This window comes from Notolepis coatsorum (assembly GCF_963971535.1).
Source record: "Notolepis coatsorum genome assembly, chromosome: 1".
Taxonomy (NCBI): Eukaryota; Metazoa; Chordata; class Actinopteri; order Aulopiformes; family Paralepididae; genus Notolepis; species Notolepis coatsorum.
In genome coordinates this window covers 318,635,925-318,653,062 of record NC_140165.1, presented here as the reverse complement: position 1 = coordinate 318,653,062, position 17,138 = coordinate 318,635,925, and the positions used below count along the sequence as shown (strand labels likewise).

General features: G+C 44.4%; 1 protein-coding gene across 3 annotated transcripts in view; it reads right to left on the bottom strand.

Annotated features, from left to right (window-relative positions):
- Positions 1 to 386: 386 nt before the first annotated feature.
- Positions 387 to 17,138, bottom strand: part of arhgef12a (Rho guanine nucleotide exchange factor (GEF) 12a) — a 61,638-nt gene continuing 44,886 nt past the window's right edge. For all 3 annotated transcript variants that reach the window (XM_084323285.1, XM_084323287.1, XM_084323286.1), the window contains 10 exons: positions 17,062 to 17,137; positions 15,379 to 15,546; positions 13,939 to 14,026; positions 13,771 to 13,848; positions 13,250 to 13,344; positions 10,971 to 11,168; positions 8,138 to 8,377; positions 5,882 to 6,093; positions 3,108 to 3,183; positions 387 to 723 (listed from right to left, as the gene is read on the bottom strand). In XM_084323285.1, the coding sequence (XP_084179411.1) occupies positions 713 to 723; positions 3,108 to 3,183; positions 5,882 to 6,093; positions 8,138 to 8,377; positions 10,971 to 11,168; positions 13,250 to 13,344; positions 13,771 to 13,848; positions 13,939 to 14,026; positions 15,379 to 15,546; positions 17,062 to 17,137 (1,242 nt within the window). In that variant the 3' untranslated portion in view covers positions 387 to 712. The remainder of the gene's footprint in view (positions 724 to 3,107; positions 3,184 to 5,881; positions 6,094 to 8,137; positions 8,378 to 10,970; positions 11,169 to 13,249; positions 13,345 to 13,770; positions 13,849 to 13,938; positions 14,027 to 15,378; positions 15,547 to 17,061; position 17,138) is intronic.

Sequence of the window (17,138 nt, the reverse complement as noted above, 5' to 3'; positions counted from 1 at the left end):
CTCTCTCTCAGTCTGGAGTATAAGTCCTGCATCAGGGGTTAATGCTAAGGCTAGCGTTTTGCACTCAACACTCAGCGACACACACCTGTGTGTCTGCAGCAGGATGAGCACTAGGTCACGACACCATGGCCAAAAGCATGCAAGCAACATGGGAAACACTTACAAAAAAACAAAAAAACAAATGAAAACGAAATAATAAAAAAAAAACGAAAAGAAAAGAAAGAAAATAAATACATCTTGGGATAAAAAAAAATCTTAATACATTATCTTAAAAATTTTCCTTTTTCTTCTGTTTGTGTTTCATATATATATTCTAAACACACATCTTTGTACATTTTGGTATAAGTTCTTTCTTGCAGGGAGGTCGGGGAGAAGGGAGAGGGGGAGGGGGGGCTGGGGTGTCAGAATGGAAAAAGGGGGCTGGGGCTTGGGACAATCCCACTTCCCTGATTGCCTTGTGCTGAGGGAGGGGGGAGGGGCATCCGATAGACTCCTCCTCCCTCCCACCGTCGCTCTGCTCGCGCTCAGTCTCTCGTTCTCTGTGGTAACCGTGGACGACGGCGATGGAGGGAGGGGCCTCAGCGGTGAGAGGACACGCTTCTATAGAGGGACGTCCAGGGAGTCCAGGGCACAGGAAGTCGAGACGGTCGAGACACGACGTCACTTCCTCTTTGGGGACCAGAGCCAGAGGCCTGGTGGGCGTGGAGTTCCACTATCTCTTATCTGGGAAGAGGAGACAGATCTGGGGTCAGCAAACTGGAGGAGCGAGGATATAATACACTCAGTCAAAATGACCCTTAGTTATCACTAGGGATGTCCGATATTATCGGCCGATATTGAAAGTAATTAATTAAAATGTAATATCGGAAATGATCGGTATTCAATATATTATTATTATAATTTTTTTTACATTTATTTAACCTTTATTTACCCAGGCAAGCAAGTAAGAACAAATTCTTATTTTATTTATTGTCAAAAGTATGCATAATGTTGTGTTAATTCCACGACAAGAGATATGTAATGTTAATTACCTGAAATGATTACGTTTTTGGGGGGGGGGGGGGGGGGGGAACCCTGCATATATCGGTATCGGTTGATATCGGTATCGGAAATTAAGAGTTGGACAATATCGGGGATATCGGTAAAAAAGCCAATATCGAACATCCCTAGTTATCACAGATTTATTGAACTCAAACAGAGTATCGAAATACAAGTTAGTCAAGAGTTATGCTGGACGACTCCACGAAGACACGGGCCTCGTATCCCCGTATAGGGAGGTGTAGTCTGACGTCACTTTAGTTCCCCGTGCGCTCCACCCGTATAGGGATCCATCATTGGGGAAAATTTATTATCGGCTATGGTAACAATTCTGCCTCATGAACATTGAAAAGCTTTCCATTTGTGCACAAAATGAGTTCCCTTCCATCACTAACATTATTGTCTAAGCATTTTTGGTTGAAATAAAATTATTAGGGCTGTCAAAAGTTAATGCTTTAATTTAAAGCAGATTAAATAAAAATTAAAGCATTAAAATAAATTAATCTAGATTCATCTATGGAGTGAAAAATCTTCAATCTTAGCGCCGCGGATATAAGAAAGAGGTCTAGCCGAGTCAATGTTGAGGGTTTTGTTGAACATTTGTATTTCACAGGAGAGAAACTGTATTAAACTATTAAAATAGTCTTTGAATCTAAATGTACTTTTTGTGTTGATTTTACATTAATTCCATGATTTTACTCAAGTAAATATCTGTTACAAGCTTTGGTTTTAAGTAGAAAAATGCTATTTTTAATCTAGATTAATTACAGAAAATTGTGAGATTAATTAGTTAATTTCTTTTAATCTATCGACAGCACTAAAAATTATACGTAATTATTTTACGATTAATTGCAAATGGTTTCATATTGAGCTGTAGATTGTGGATGAATACGCACAGAAAGGAAGGTTGGGGTCTAGGTGTTCACATGGGGCCGGAAGGGGGGATGGTAGAACGTTGCAGCTGAAAGTAACGGCAGAGTGGGGAGACTGTTGGGCTTGGACTCGACTGAGTGCAGGGTTCCCACAGACATTGCAAAATTAAATAAAATTTTAAGTACTTTTCCAAGCACGATTTTTTTTTTATTATCAAGGATGTCACTCGAAGGATACAATTCACTTTTAAATGCTGTTTTTTTAACCATCTTCTTGACCTGCTTGCCAGCTAGAGCAAGTAGAGCATCACACGCAAAGAGATGAGGAAAAGCAGTTGGAGCGCGCGAGACAGCGACTCGTCAGATTTGATTAAAACAGAACAAAAAAATTTATGATTTCTTGATTCAGAACAATTTGATCATGGATGAACAAAACATTCAATGCGAATGGTTTATTTGAATTTCAAGGACTTTTTAAGCACCTTGTTAAACAAAATTGGCTGTTTTCAAGGAATTCCAGGCCTGGACTTTTTTTTAAAACAAGCACTTTATCTTTTTTTTTATCCACTTTTTCTCCCATTTTCTATATTTTCTCCCATCCCAATTTCGTATCATCCAATTCAACCCTCCCCTGTCACGGACGCTGTTTCTTGCCTCCCACAAGCCGGCTGCAATGTGGACTAAGTCATACATAGCACGAGTCCCCTCCGGTACTTGAGGTAACAGCAGTCGCATCTTTTCACCTGCGCAGCTCGATCTCTCAGTGGCGAGGAGTAACGCGTGGGAGGCTCACGCTGCCCCCGACACTTCCTGATTCTACTGCGCAGGCGCACCAACCGACCTGTAGGAGTCGCTGTCCACAACGCCCGATCCCCACCCATCAGTTTCCCACCCCCTAATACGGCCAATGTGTATTAGTACGGACGACCAGCTAAACTGAAAGCAATGTGGAGCGCTGGGCTCGAACAGGCAAGCCCAGCGTCTCCGTCATTCGTGGCGAGCGCCTTGCCCACTACGCCACGTAGCCGCCCAAACAAGCACTTTATCTTTAAGCACTTCAAGGACCTTGTGCGAACCCTGGGATAGACAATGGGGACGTGTATCGAGGGGGGAAGCCAGACAGCCTTCCACCACAAAACCAACCAGCACTCATCTCTACACTCCGTCGTCCACACGTCACATTAAGAATGAACCCACCTTTGTTTCCCTCTGGATCTGTTGCCGGCCTGTCCGGCCCCTGGCCCGTTAGATTATTATACTTGGCTTCAACCTCCTGCAAGAGAGGAAAAAACAAGATGGAGTCACATGGGTCAGATATGGAGGTGAGTCACATGGGTCAGATATGGAGGTGAGTCACATGGGTCAGATATGGAGGTGAGTCACATGGGTGAGATATGTTCAAGTTCAAGTTTCTTTATTAGTTGTCATACAAAAATACAGAATACTTTTACATGAAATGATTCTTTCTGTTTTGCTCCAGAGAGTGTGCTAGATCAAAATAGATAAGTATAAAATAGAAGTCAAGTACGTAGACAAAAGTGTTCAATATATACATATATACAATATACAATGCAGAGTAGAAAAGTAACTGAGTTACAATACAATATACAGTACAATGCAGAAATGGTATGAGGTACAATTTAGGTACAATTTACAGTAAGGTGTAATGAGGTATGAGTTGTAGTGCAAATTCTTTACCAATAAATATAAAGTGTGTTACTGTAGGTGTCTAAAGTGGGTGCTGCAGTGAGTTGTTTGTTTAAAGTGAGTGTGTGCGTGTGGATGTGTGTGCTGTGAGTGTATTTGATTTGTTTGTTAAATAGTGTTATTGTCGTTGAGCATCCTGATGGCCTGGGGATAGAAGCTTCTTCTGAGTCTCTCTGTACCGGCCATAAGACTCCGGTATCGCTTGCCTGACCGCAGCAGTTCAAAGAGGCGGTTGTTTGGGTGGGAGGTGAGTCACATGGGTGAGATATGGAGGTAACGGGGGGGGGGGGGGGGTCTAATTAAACCGCCCGGTTGCATAAAATGACGTACGTCTCCATCTTAAGTGCCTGCCATGGCATCACGGTGGCCTTACTTTAACAGGTGATGTAAGTTATAGGCTGCGGCCTCAACCCTTAAATCCGTGGACTAGTCTGTCCATCACTCTGCTTCAGATTCATCACTAATGACAGATACGACACTCATCACTGTGTCCTTTATGAGAAGGTTGGTTGGTCCTCGCTGATGGAGAGGCGCAACAAACACTGGCATTTGTTCATTTTTAAGGCCCTTATTGGTAAGCTACCTCCTTATACTACATCATTATTGGTAAGCTACCTCCTTATACTACATCATTATTGGTAAGCTACCTCCTTATACTACATCATTATTGGTAAGCTACCTCCTTAAACTACATCATTATTGGTAAGCTACCTCCTCCTTATACTACATCATTATTGATAATCTACCTCATTATACTACATCATTATTGGTAAGCTGCCTCCTTATACTACATCATTATTGGTAAGCTGCCTCCTTATACTACATCATTATTGGTAAGCTACCTCCTTATACTACATCATTATTGATAAGCTACCTCCTTATACTACATCATTATTGGTAAGCTACCTCCTTATACTACATCATTATTGGTAAGCTACCTCCTTATACTACATCATTATTGGTAAGCTACCTCCTTATACTACATCATTATTGGTAAGCTACCTCCTTATACTACATCATTATTGGTAAGCTACCTCCTTATACTACATCATTATTGGTAAGCTACCTCCTTATACTACATCATTATTGGTAAGCTACCTCCTTATACTACATCATTATTGGTAAGCTACCTCCTTATACTACATCATTATTGGTAAGCTACCTCCTTATACTACCATCATTATTTTAATGGGATGTTGGAACCTATGGAACCCGTTCTAGTGACTGGCTGGTCCTTAAGGTCCAGTTTGCTCTGAACAGGGTAAATCTGCATGTTGCTGTGATGCCCCTCTAGCTCATGGGATGAACTCCAACTCCAACTTTTTACTTAACTTTTTTAAATGATGACGATTCTGACTTGAGTTATTTTGTATGTTACAAGAGACTTTTAAGTTTAAGTCAAGCACTTTCATATATGTTATGTTTAAGTTAAGCACTTTGATATATGTTATGTTTAAGTTTAAGTCAAGCACTTTGATATATGTTATGTTTAAGTCAAGCACTTTGATATATGTTATGTTTAAGTCAAGCACTTTGATATATGTTATGTTTAAGTCAAGCACTTTGATATATGTTATGTTTAAGTTTAAGTCAAGCACTTTGATATATGTGTTTAAGTCAAGCACTTTGATATATGTTATGTTGTCTGTTTAAGAAAGAGTGCAATAAATGATTTTATTAAAAAAATAAGAATCGCGTGAGAGAATCGTGATCTCAATTCTTAAAATCGTGATTCACATTTGAGAAAGAATCGCCCCCAGCCATAGATAAGACAGGTGTAGGAACTCACCTTCAGGTAGTTGAGGTTGGATAAGAGAGATGTAGGAACTCACCTTCAGGTAGTTGAGGTTGGATAAGAGAGATGTAGGAACTCACCTTCAGGTAGTTGAGGTTGGATAAGAGAGATGTAGGAACTCACCTTCAGGTAGTTGAGGTTGGATAAGAGATGTAGGAACTCACCTTCAGGTAGTTGAGGTTGGCCTGCAGGCTCCTCAGGTGAGACAGGTGTACATGAACTCACCTTCAGGTAGTTGAGGTTGGCCTGCAGGCTCCTCAGGTGAGACAGGTGTATATGAACTCACCTTCAGGTAGTTGAGGTTGGCCTGGGGGCTCCTCAGGTGAGACAGGTGTATATGAACTCACCTTCAGGTAGCTGAGGTTGGCCTGCAGGCTCCTCAGGTGAGACAGGTGTACATGAACTCACCTTCAGGTAGTTGAGGTTGGCCTACAGGCTCCTCAGGTGAGACAGGTGTACATGAACTCACCTTCAGGTAGTTGAGGTTGGCCTGGAGGCTCCTCAGGTGAGACAGCACCTGGCGGCTGAAGGTCGACAGGCTGCCTCCCACCTGAGACGTGGAGGAGAACCGCAGGTTGATCCCGGAGTCGGCGGCGCAGCCGCGTGCGGAGGAGGCCATGATGTCATCGTCCGTGCTGCTCTCTCCCGGCCCGCCGTAGCCCTCCAGCACCAGGTACCCCGCTGGGAGAGACCAGACACGTTTGTTTTATTTTATATATAATAAGGCCGTCCTATAGGGAAGCTCCCCCCGTATCTTTCCAGTCTCATTAGCTTCGCCTCTAGCAGCAAACCATAGCAGGTCCACAAGATGGCTCCTTTTAAAGAACCAGAGAATACACACTGAACTAGGAAGAACAGCTTTTTCTCGCTTCGCACCTTGGGCATGGAATGGGCTACAGGACCATATCCACTTAAGATACCCCAGTCTCTCTCGGCGAATTTAAATCTGTATTACATAACTTCCTACAAGAAGAATGTCGCTGCTTTCTATAGTCGGGTCCCGACTGCAAAATGACTGTATTTCACGCGTGTGAACGTCCTCTCATGCGATCGCGTGCCGACGAGAGAGGGGGTTGCCAGGCAACGGTCTAAATCCAAGGGCGCGGTTGTGGAACTATTTGCTGGTGGAGAGCTGAATAAGTGATTAAATAAACAAACGGATGATCTAATCTGTTGTCGTTTATTACCGTCCACTAATAAATGGTGATAAAGCTGTTTGTATGAAAGCAATATCACGCTCAAGGTCGTGCTGTTAAGCTGAATATCAACATATTCAGGACAACACAGCGGTCCTTCTCGTGTGATTAACGCTTCACCCAAGAACACACTGGGGAGGCCCAACCTGAGCAGTGATTTCTCCTCCTCCCTGAGGGAGGCCCAACCTGAGCAGTGATTTCTCCTCCTCCTCCCTGAGGGAGGCCCAACCTGAGCAGTGATTCCTCTTCCTCCTCCCTGAGGGAGGCCCAACCTGAGCAGTGATTCCTCTTCCTCCTCCCTGAGGGAGGCCCAACCTGAGCAGTGATTCCTCCTCCTCCCTGAGGGAGGCCCAACCTGAGCAGTGATTCCTCTTCCTCCTATACCTACCTACTGCTTTCACAACGTATACTCTGTATGATCACATGTACACTTATATATTTATATCACCGCATGCACTGTATATATATTTTTTAATCTCATTCATTCCATAAGAACATAGAATACACATTTACAGACTTTTTTTTTTAATATGGTCCATTTGCATGTTCTTGGTCTCTGATTCTAGGGACATCTATGGATCTCAGGGAATGTATTCCCAGTGTCAGAAATACTGTGTCTGTTACTAGGCTTGAGACAATTGTAATGAACCAAATGAGAATATCAATTACATTTTTTTTATCTTTGACTGTGAATAACACCATGCTAAAATAGACCAGACCTGAAAAATCTAAGCAAATGAATAAATGGAAGATGATTAAACAGAAGGTTTTGTAGATACAGTACTGAATTCTGCCATCCGGGCACATGTCATTGGAAATATGATTATAGAATAATATTATATACTAATTTTGTCCGGTCTTACGGCTGCTAAAAAGCTGATAGCATCACGCTGGATTCAACCGGATAAAATGTGCCGGAAGGTATGGGTTCTTACCTATCTCGATGTGATTTATCTAGAGATATCTACCGCACGAATTTTAGGTGTTAATGAAGCCAGCATAGCAACCTGGTTAGATGTGGAGAGAATAAAGGTTAGCATATGAATTTGTAATTCCTGGTGTTAAACGGAATAATGGATGGATTGTCCAAAAGGGGGTCCTGAGGGGGGGTGGAGAGCGAGCAAGACCATATGTATTGTATTGTATTTATTATGTGTATATCTTTTAATCTACATATATTTTGATTTAAGTACTGGACTGTCATTATTGTTATTATCATGTCGGTCATAGTCCTGTGATTTATTGTGGATTTCTACTGTTAATGTATTGTGTGTCTAGTTTTATGTTAAAAAAGGGAAAATAAAAAACATTTGTTAAAAAAAAAAAAAAAAAAATAATATTATATCAGGCCTAAAATGGTTATGCGATTAAATGCGATTAATTAATTACAAATCCTGTAATTAATTAGATACATTATTATTATTATTATTATTATTATTATTATTATTATTATAATTATGACTCTACGTCACGCTGCTCTGTACTCGTGCTGCGTGACGACGACACACGTGAACGTGAAGAGAACTCACCGAAGTCGTCCGGAGCGTCGAAGAAGCCCGTGTCCCCGGAGCCCAGGTCCTGGTGGGCGAGGTCGTCCGCCGTGACGCGGTTCTTCTCCGAGCCGTTGTGGACCATGACCCGCGCCCGGTTGTCCACGGGGGTCCGCAGGGAGGTGGTCCGGAGGAGGCGGGCCCCCGACGTGCGCTGGGCGCGCTCGCTGGCCTCCTGGGACATCAGCTGGGTCACCAGAACCTGCTTCAGCGCCGCCACTGGGGGGAGGGGGGGGGGACGGGGACGGGTTAATAATAATAATAACTGGCACTTTTCACACAGAAGTTTCAGTTCAAAGTGCTTCACAGCGGTGAAAAATACAGGCATGAGCGAGCATAAAAAAGATAGAGCCAGGTGAGGTAAATCACAGTGTTTCACATTAGGATCTCTGTTTTTTACGGTGTCATTCTGTAATAAAAATAATAAAATAGAATAGACAGAGTAAAAAAAAGTGTGGTTTGATTCAGTTTAAAAATAGGCTAAAAAGTGTGATAAAATAGTTCTATAAAAATACAACATACAGAGCAGTGCATCGCTCTCAACTCTGAGTTTCTTTACAAAGTTCTAACATACAGAGCAGTGCATCGCTCTCAACACTGAGTTTCTTTACAAAGTTCTAACATACAGAGCAGTGCATCGCTCTCAACACTGAGTTTCTTTACAAAGTTCTAACAACAGAGCAGTGCATCGCTCTCAACACTGAGTTTCTTTACAAAGTTCTAACATACAGAGCAGTGCATCGCTCTCAACACTGAGTTTCTTTACAAAGTTCTAACATACAGAGCAGTGCATCGCTCTCAACACTGAGTTTCTTTACAAAGTTCTAACATACAGAGCAGTGCATCGCTCTCAACTCTGAGTTTCTTTACAAAGTTCTAACATACAGAGCAGTGCATCGCTCTCAACTCTGAGTTTCTTTACAAAGTTCTAACATACAGAGAAGTGCATCGCTCTCAACACTGAGTTTCTTTACAAAGTTCTAACATACAGAGCAGTGCATCGCTCTCAACACTGAGTTTCTTTACAAAGTTCTAACATACAGAGCAGTGCATCGCTCTCAACACTGAGTTTCTTTACAAAGTTCTAACATACAGAGCAGTGCATCGCTCTCAACTCTGAGTTTCTTTACAAAGTTCTAACATACAGAGCAGTGCATCGCTCTCAACTCTGAGTTTCTTTACAAAGTTCAGTTTTGAATGACAACAGAGCAGCGCTCTTAAAATTACAGCGCATAGGAGGTAGTGAGAAAGAATTTGCATATAACTTGACACATGAATTTGATAGGAAGTGTATAAAAGTAGGCAGGGTAATAATAGTGCAGGTAAAGTACAATTTGTGTCAGGATATCCCTGATGTTTCATTTAAATGCCTGAGCAAAGAGATTTTTTAGGTGTTAAGGTGTCTTTTGAAGATGTCTAGCGAGTTGGCTTCCCTGATGTTTTTGGGTAGTTTGTTTCATAGTTTTGGGGGCGTAGTTGTAGTAATACGCTTAGAGACAGTCTTCGGAGCCTTTATGTAAAGGCTGGTTACTATGACCGCACAAATCCACTGTTTATAAAGTCTCATGTTAGGAAATCTAATGATTTGGTTTATTATAAAACAATGCACAAATAATGTACTGTTAACTACTAAAAGAAGATGTATTTCTATTGTTGGGGTTAACTTGTGGAACGATGCCGATGTAAAATTAAGAACAAGTCATTCGCTTTTGGTTTTCAAAATAAATATTTTCATAGCTATTGTTGAAGGTTACAAAGTTCCGGATCCGGATTCCTGTGTCATGTGACGTGTGTTCCTGTATCATGTGACATGTGTTCCTGTATCATGTGACGTGTTCCTGTATCATGTGACGTGTGTTCCTGTATCATGTGACGTGTGTTCCTGTGTCATGTGACGTGTGTTCCTGTATCATGTGACGTGTGTTCCTGTATCATGTGAGGTGTGTTCCTGTATCATGTGACGTGTGTTCCTGTATCATGTGACGTGTGTTCCTGTATCACGTGACGTGTGTTCCTGTATCATGTGACGTGTGTTCCTGTATCACGTGACGTGTGTTCCTGTATCACGTGGCGTGTGTTCCTGTATCATGTGACGTGTGTTCCTGTATCATGTGATGTGTGTTCCTGTGTCATGTGACGTGTGTTCCTGTATCATGTGACGTGTGTTCCTGTATCATGTGATGTGTGTTCCTGTGTCATGTGACGTGTGTTCCTGTATCATGTGACGTGTGTTCCTGTGTCATGTGACGTGTGTTCCTGTATCATGTGACGTGTCTTCCTGTGTCATGTGACGTGTGTTCCTGTGTCATGTGTTCCTGTGTCATGTGACGTGTGTTCCTGTGTCATGTGACGTGTGTTCCTGTATCATGTGATGTGTGTTCCTGTATCATGTGACGTGTGTTCCTGTGTCATGTGACGTGTGTTCCTGTATCATGTGACGTGTGTTCCTGTATCATGTGACGTGTGTTCCTGTATCATGTGATGTTTGTTCCTGTATCATGTGATGTGTGTTCCTGTATCACGTGATGTGTGTTCCTGTATCACGTGATGTGTGTTCCTGTATCATGTGACGTGTGTTCCTGTATCATGTGACGTGTGTTCCTGTATCATGTGACGTGTGTTCCTGTATCATGTGATGTGTGTTCCTGTATCATGTGATGTTTGTTCCTGTATCATGTGAGGTGTGTTCCTGTATCACGTGATGTGTGTTCCTGTATCATGTGACGTGTGTTCCTGTATCATGTGACGTGTGTTCCTGTATCACGTGATGTGTGTTCCTGTGTCATGTGACGTCTCCAGGCTCTACACTCACACGTCTTCAGGGCCTCGTCCGCCTTGGAAGGGAAGAAGTTGAAGGAATCCGCTTCGCTGCCGTCTTCCTCTTGGAAAGGAAGCTCTGGGTCCACGAAACCTTCCTCCTCCTCTTCCTCCGTCTTCTCCCCCTCGAAGGTGCTGTTGCCCGGCAGAGAGCTCTGTGGCGTGCTCCTGGCGGCCGGGCTGCTCTCTTTATCTGACGAGGAGGAGGAGGAGGAGGAGGAGGAGGAGCAAAAAATTACGATGGGATCAATTTCATAGTTCAGTGGAGGATGTTACTTATCGGCTGGGGTGTAAAGTACTTGAGTAATTGTACTTTGTTACAATACTTAAGTACTGTCTTGGGGGAATTTGTACTTTACTCGAGTATTATTAGGTTTGTATATACTTGTACTTTTACTCAATTACATTTCAGAGAAAAAACCACTTTTTTCTCCTTACATTTAAAATGCAGACCTACCATTTTAATTAGTATATTTGTTTCTCTGGCCGAACTCACGTTAACGTTATTAATCCTGCGGCCGCGCTTTATTTAAAAACAGCCAATCAAATCCCCATCATGGAAAATGAACCCGCCCATACCCATGCTGATTGGTCCTTGTGCAAAGCGGGGATCTTTGATTAACACATCCACCGCCAATCACGTTGTATGACGGGTTTCAAGGTCATGTGAATTCCGCCAATCCACGGCGTACGACGTTATTGAGATCATATTTCATTTTTTCGCCATGGTATTCATAATTCCCTCACCCAGCCTCGGCTGAGACAGTGGGACTCGGCACAACCGTGCAACGCTTCAATACCGCCGCCTGGTGGATGATCGGGCGAGTTACAACCGGAAATGGATCTCTGGTGATCTCCGTGCATCTGGGAATTCCGTCCGGCAGTCACATATTGTTGCGGGACTCTAGACACACACATCCGTGTATATGGATCGCTGCCATAACTCAATAATCCGGAATAATAATAAAACCGGAAATGGATCTAGTCGATCGACGTCAAATAAGTGGGATCTTTTTCCCCCAGTCTCATCGGCGAACGGTAAGAGGACAGTAACGTTACTTTCAGCGTGATTGTTTATTATTATTAATGCAAACCGCTCTGATCAATATATCACCCATACTACATAAAGCATTTACTGACGATCACGGAATTATAAACGACCCCCCCCCCCCCCCCCCTTTCATCCACGCATGATGAGTCATAACGTTTAGGATGGTATTCAGTTGGATTTTTTAATATAGCGTGTCTAGGGAATAAACTGCAATCGATCTATATTATGCGTTTAGGCCTATAACTAGCGTTCTAGGAATTACTGCAGAAAACGATAAAAACACTTATATTCTAGAGACGGTATTTTCGTATGAATATATGAATGAAAAAGTATAACGTTCCTACATCCTGAACGATAGTTAATTGATGTTGAATCGACCATAGTAATGTCAATTTAGCAATACAATTTAAAAAGTTATAGCCCTGCAAAGAAGGTGAACATCTCCATAGGCTTAGACTGGTGGCAGTGATCATACATTGATGGATAGAAGCGTGGCAGTTAATGTGTTAAACACCTGCTATCAGAAGAACAGACAGTCAGAAAAAAAGTTTTTACTTTTACTTTTTAGTACTTAAGTACATTTAAAAGTAGAAACGTTTAAACTTTTACTCAAGTGTGTTTTTTGGCCAGAGTATGATATTACTTGAGTAAGATGTTGAGACGGCACCCATACTTTCACGTCAGTATCATGTCTGGTACCTGTGGAGCGTGTGTTCAGCATCATGTCTGGTACCTGTGGAGCGTGTGGCGTGTGTTCAGTATCATGTCTGGTACCTGTGGAGCGTGTGTTCAGTATCATGTCTGGTACCTGTGGAGCGTGTGTTCAGCATCATGTCTGGTACCTGTGGAGCGTGTGGCGTGTGTTCAGTATCATGTCTGGTACCTGTGGAGCGTGTGTTCAGCATCATGTCTGGTACCTGTGGAGCGTGTGTTCAGCATCATGTCTGGTACCTGTGGAGCGTGTGTTCAGTGTCATGTCTGGTACCTGTGGAGCGTGTGTTCAGTATCATGTCTGGTACCTGTGGAGCGTGTGTTCAGTATCATGTCTGGTACCTGTGGAGCGTGTGTTCAGCATCATGTCTGGTACCTGTGGAGCGTGTGTTCAGTGTCATGTCTGGTACCTGTGGAGCGTGTGTTCAGTGTCATGTCTGGTACCTGTGGAGCGTGTGTTCAGCATCATGTCTGGTACCTGTGGAGCGTGTGTTCAGCATCATGTCTGGTACCTGTGGAGCGTGTGCTCCCGGTGGAGGTGCGGTCGGAGTCCTTGCTGAGTCTGGAGACGCCCGCCGTGATGATCTCCACGCCGTCCCTCTCGCCACTGAGACACGAGACAATCAGAGACGCGTCAGCAAAGAGCTTAAAGCATCCTCGCATCAACCACTCAATCAATCAAGGCTTCCTAAAAATGTATTATTTATGAATTATTTATAACTATAATTTATTAACTGTAATTATTATATATCAAATGGACAAGTGGTTTTGTTTGCAGATCATTCTGTTGGAAGATATTGTTATACACTGTGCGATCACCTTATTGCATATAAACTGATTAGCATAACATTGCCTCTTCCTACAGCTTTTTGGACAAAAGACTGTTTTGATCTTACTTTATTATTATACAAATGATCTTTGTATTTATTTTTATTTTTTACAATGTTATTTCTTTATATTGTTAGACATAAAACTATTCAATAATTAAATCAATCAATCAATCAATCAGTGAGTGTATAGCGAGGCCACGTACTCGGTCTGAGGCAGGGGGATGACGCTGTGGGGCTTCACTTTCATGGTGTCTGCTCTCTGGGTGATCAAACGCTGCCACCTGGTGGATCGACGGGGGGAAAAAGACCAATTAATAAAGAACAAGCAGGAGAGGTTAGAACATCACTGGACGGATGGAGACGAGACTCACGTCCGCTGGTCGGAGACGGTCGGGGCCATGAGCTCGTAGATCTGATGATCGTTGTCTGACATGGAGAGGACGAAGAAGGACTTGTTGTCTGGGGGGAGAGAAGGGGGAGAGGGGAGAGAGAGAGGGGAGATAGGGGAGAGAGGAGGGGACATAGGGGAGAGATAGGGGAGAGGGGGGAGAGAGAGGGGAGAGGAGGGGAGAGAGATGAGAGAGAGGAGAGAGAGGGGAGGGGGGAGAGAGGGAAGAGAGAGGGGAGAGAGAGAGGGGAGAGAGAGAGGGGAGATAGAGAGGGGGGAGAGGGGAGAGAGAGAGGGGGGAGAGGGGAGAGGAGAGATAGGAGAGAGGGGAGAGAGGGGGGAGAGAGGGGAGAGGGGGAAGAGAGGGGAGAGAGAGGGGAGAGAGAGAGGGGAGAGAGAGGGGGGGGAGAGGGGAGAGAGAGAGGGAAGAGAGAGGGGAGAGGAGAGATAGGAGAGAGGGGAGAGAGGGGAGAGAGAGGGGAGAGAGAGAGGGGAGAGAGAGGGGGGGGAGAGGGGAGAGAGAGGGAAGAGGAGAGATAGGAGAGAGGGGAGAGAGGAGAGGGGAGAGAGGGGGGAGAGAGGGGAGAGGGGGAAGAGAGGGGAGAGAGGGGAAGAGAGGGGGAGAGAGGGGAGATAGGGAAGAGGGGGGAGAGGGGAGAGAGGAGAGATAGGAGAGAGAGGGGGGAGAGAGGGGGAGAGGAGAGGGGAGAGAGAGGGGGAGATGGGGGAGAGAGATGGGAGAGAGAGGGGGGAGATGGGGGAGAGATGGGAGAGAGAGGGGGGAGATGGGGGAGAGAGATGGGAGAGAGAGGGGGGAGAGAGGGGGAAGAGAGGGGAGAGAGAGGGGAGAGAGGGGGGAGAGAGGAGGGAGAGAGAGATGAGAGAGGGGAGAGAGATGAGAGGGGGAAGAGAGGGGGGAGAGAGAGGGGAGAGAGGAGGGAGAGAGGGGAGAGAGATGAGAGAGGGGAGAGGGGGAAGATAGGGGAGAGAGGAGAGAGAGGGGAGGGGGGGAAGAGAGGGGAGAGGGGGGAGAGGGGGGGAGAGGGGAAGAGAGGGGGAAGAGAGGGGGGAGAGAGGGGGAAGAGAGGGGAGAGAGGGTAGGAGGGAAAGAGGAGAAAGTAAATGGTAAATGGCTGCATTTATATAACAGCTTTTATCCAAAGCGCTTTACAATTTGTTCCTCACATTTGACCCATTCACTCCCACATTCACACACCGATGGCGGAGGCGACCGTGCAAGGTGCCAACCTGCTCATCGGGAGCAGTTAGGGGTTAAGTGTCTCGCTCAAGGACACATCGACACGCTGCCCAGGGGAGGAGTGGGAATTGAACCGGGAACCTCCGGATTACCAGACGACTGCTCTACTCCTCCCGAGGAGCCACTGTGGTCTGCGAGAGAGAGGAGGACCGGAGGAGAACTCACCTGTGGCCACCGAGCGCACCAGGACCGTGCTCAGCTTGATGACGGGGCTGAAGACGTGCTTGGTGTCCGCGCTGCCCGCCAGGTTCTTGCTGTGACACTTCAGGATCAGACGCTCGTCCTGCTTCTGCAGCAGCACCAGGATGTCCTCCAGCAGCAGCGTGTAGAGCTCTGAGGAGGAGACGGGCGTCACGTGGTTACCACAGGAGACAGGCGGTTACCCAGGTTACCACAGGAGACAGGCGGTACCCAGGTTACCACAGGAGACAGGCGGTTACCCAGGTTACCACAGGAGACAGGCGGTTACCCAGGTTACCACAGGAGACAGGCGGTTACCCAGGTTACCACAGGAGACGGGCGGTTACCCAGGTTACCACAGGAGACAGGCGGTTACCCAGGTTACCACAGGAGACAGGCGGTTACCCAGGTTACCACAGGAGACAGGCGGTTACCCAGGTTACCACAGGAGACGGGCGGTTACCCAGGTTACCACAGGAGACAGGCGGTACCCAGGTTACCACAGGAGACAGGCGGTTACCCAGGTTACCACAGGAGACAGGCGGTTACCCAGGTTACCACAGGAGACAGGCGGTACCCAGGTTCAAGGCTGTCCCTGAAGCCTGTTTTTGGGATTCAAACTTCGTCAGGGTTTTTCGAACGAACGTTCGAACTTTCGTTTTTTTTTTTTAATAATAATACTTTCTTTTTTAATATCCTCAAACTAAATCCTCAATTTGAATAAAGTGATTAATCTGATTAAATTTGTCTTTTTTTCCAGCCCCAGACCCAGCCCAGAGCCCCACCCCAACTAAATCAATTAAATCAACTTTCTTTAATGAATATAACTCATCAGTTTCTTTTAATACTATAATATTAATGTAGCCTAATCTTTATCGGCAACTGTGAAGAAAAACCCCATTGGTTTAAACAGAGTGAATAGAAAAAGGATTTTTTATTTTTTTAAATTTTATTAAACATTTAAAATTTGAATGTTGATTTAGAATTCGAATGCCAACGTAACGAACGAAGTTTCAAAACGTTCTAACGTTTGGGCTCAGCCCTACCGTGGTTAGATGCAGCTACAGGCAACCGACGATGAGGAGGAAGAGCTGCTGATTTTAATCGGCTCTGTATATAATAGAATAGCCCTGTGGTGCGTAGGCACGGCAGTGCAGCTCGAAACTACCTGTTGTATTAAATTAATTGATGTTTAACTTGTAGCCATGTTATACATTCTGAATTCGTTAGTCGGGTACTACTGTCATTGTATTTCGTTGGTTAGCTATTTAAGCTAATGTTGATAGCATTGAATAGCATCAACGCTAGCTGGCTACAACGAATTCTCACAAGCTGGCATCGTAAAAAAAAGTGCGTCCTATTAAATAATTTAAGATCGACTTTTCTCATAGCCGTGAGTAATAGATCGATCGATTACTCACGCCCACCCCTAATATATATCCACACATTACCTGCACATAATCCTCGTTACATATCTGTAGATACTATATATCTATATATATGTACATATTATACTCTTACTAGTTACGCTGTTGGTCAGTATGACTACTACCATACTGTCTTTACACCTGTATCACTGTACATAGATATTAATACTACAACTCTGTACATATCTACTATATATTGGTGATTATGAAGCTAGTGATGGGAACAGAGCTGACAACATACCGATGGTCTTGTCCTTGTTGACCTTCCATGACAGAGGCCCCTCGTGCACCATCACCCTCTTGGTGAGATCCAGGTTC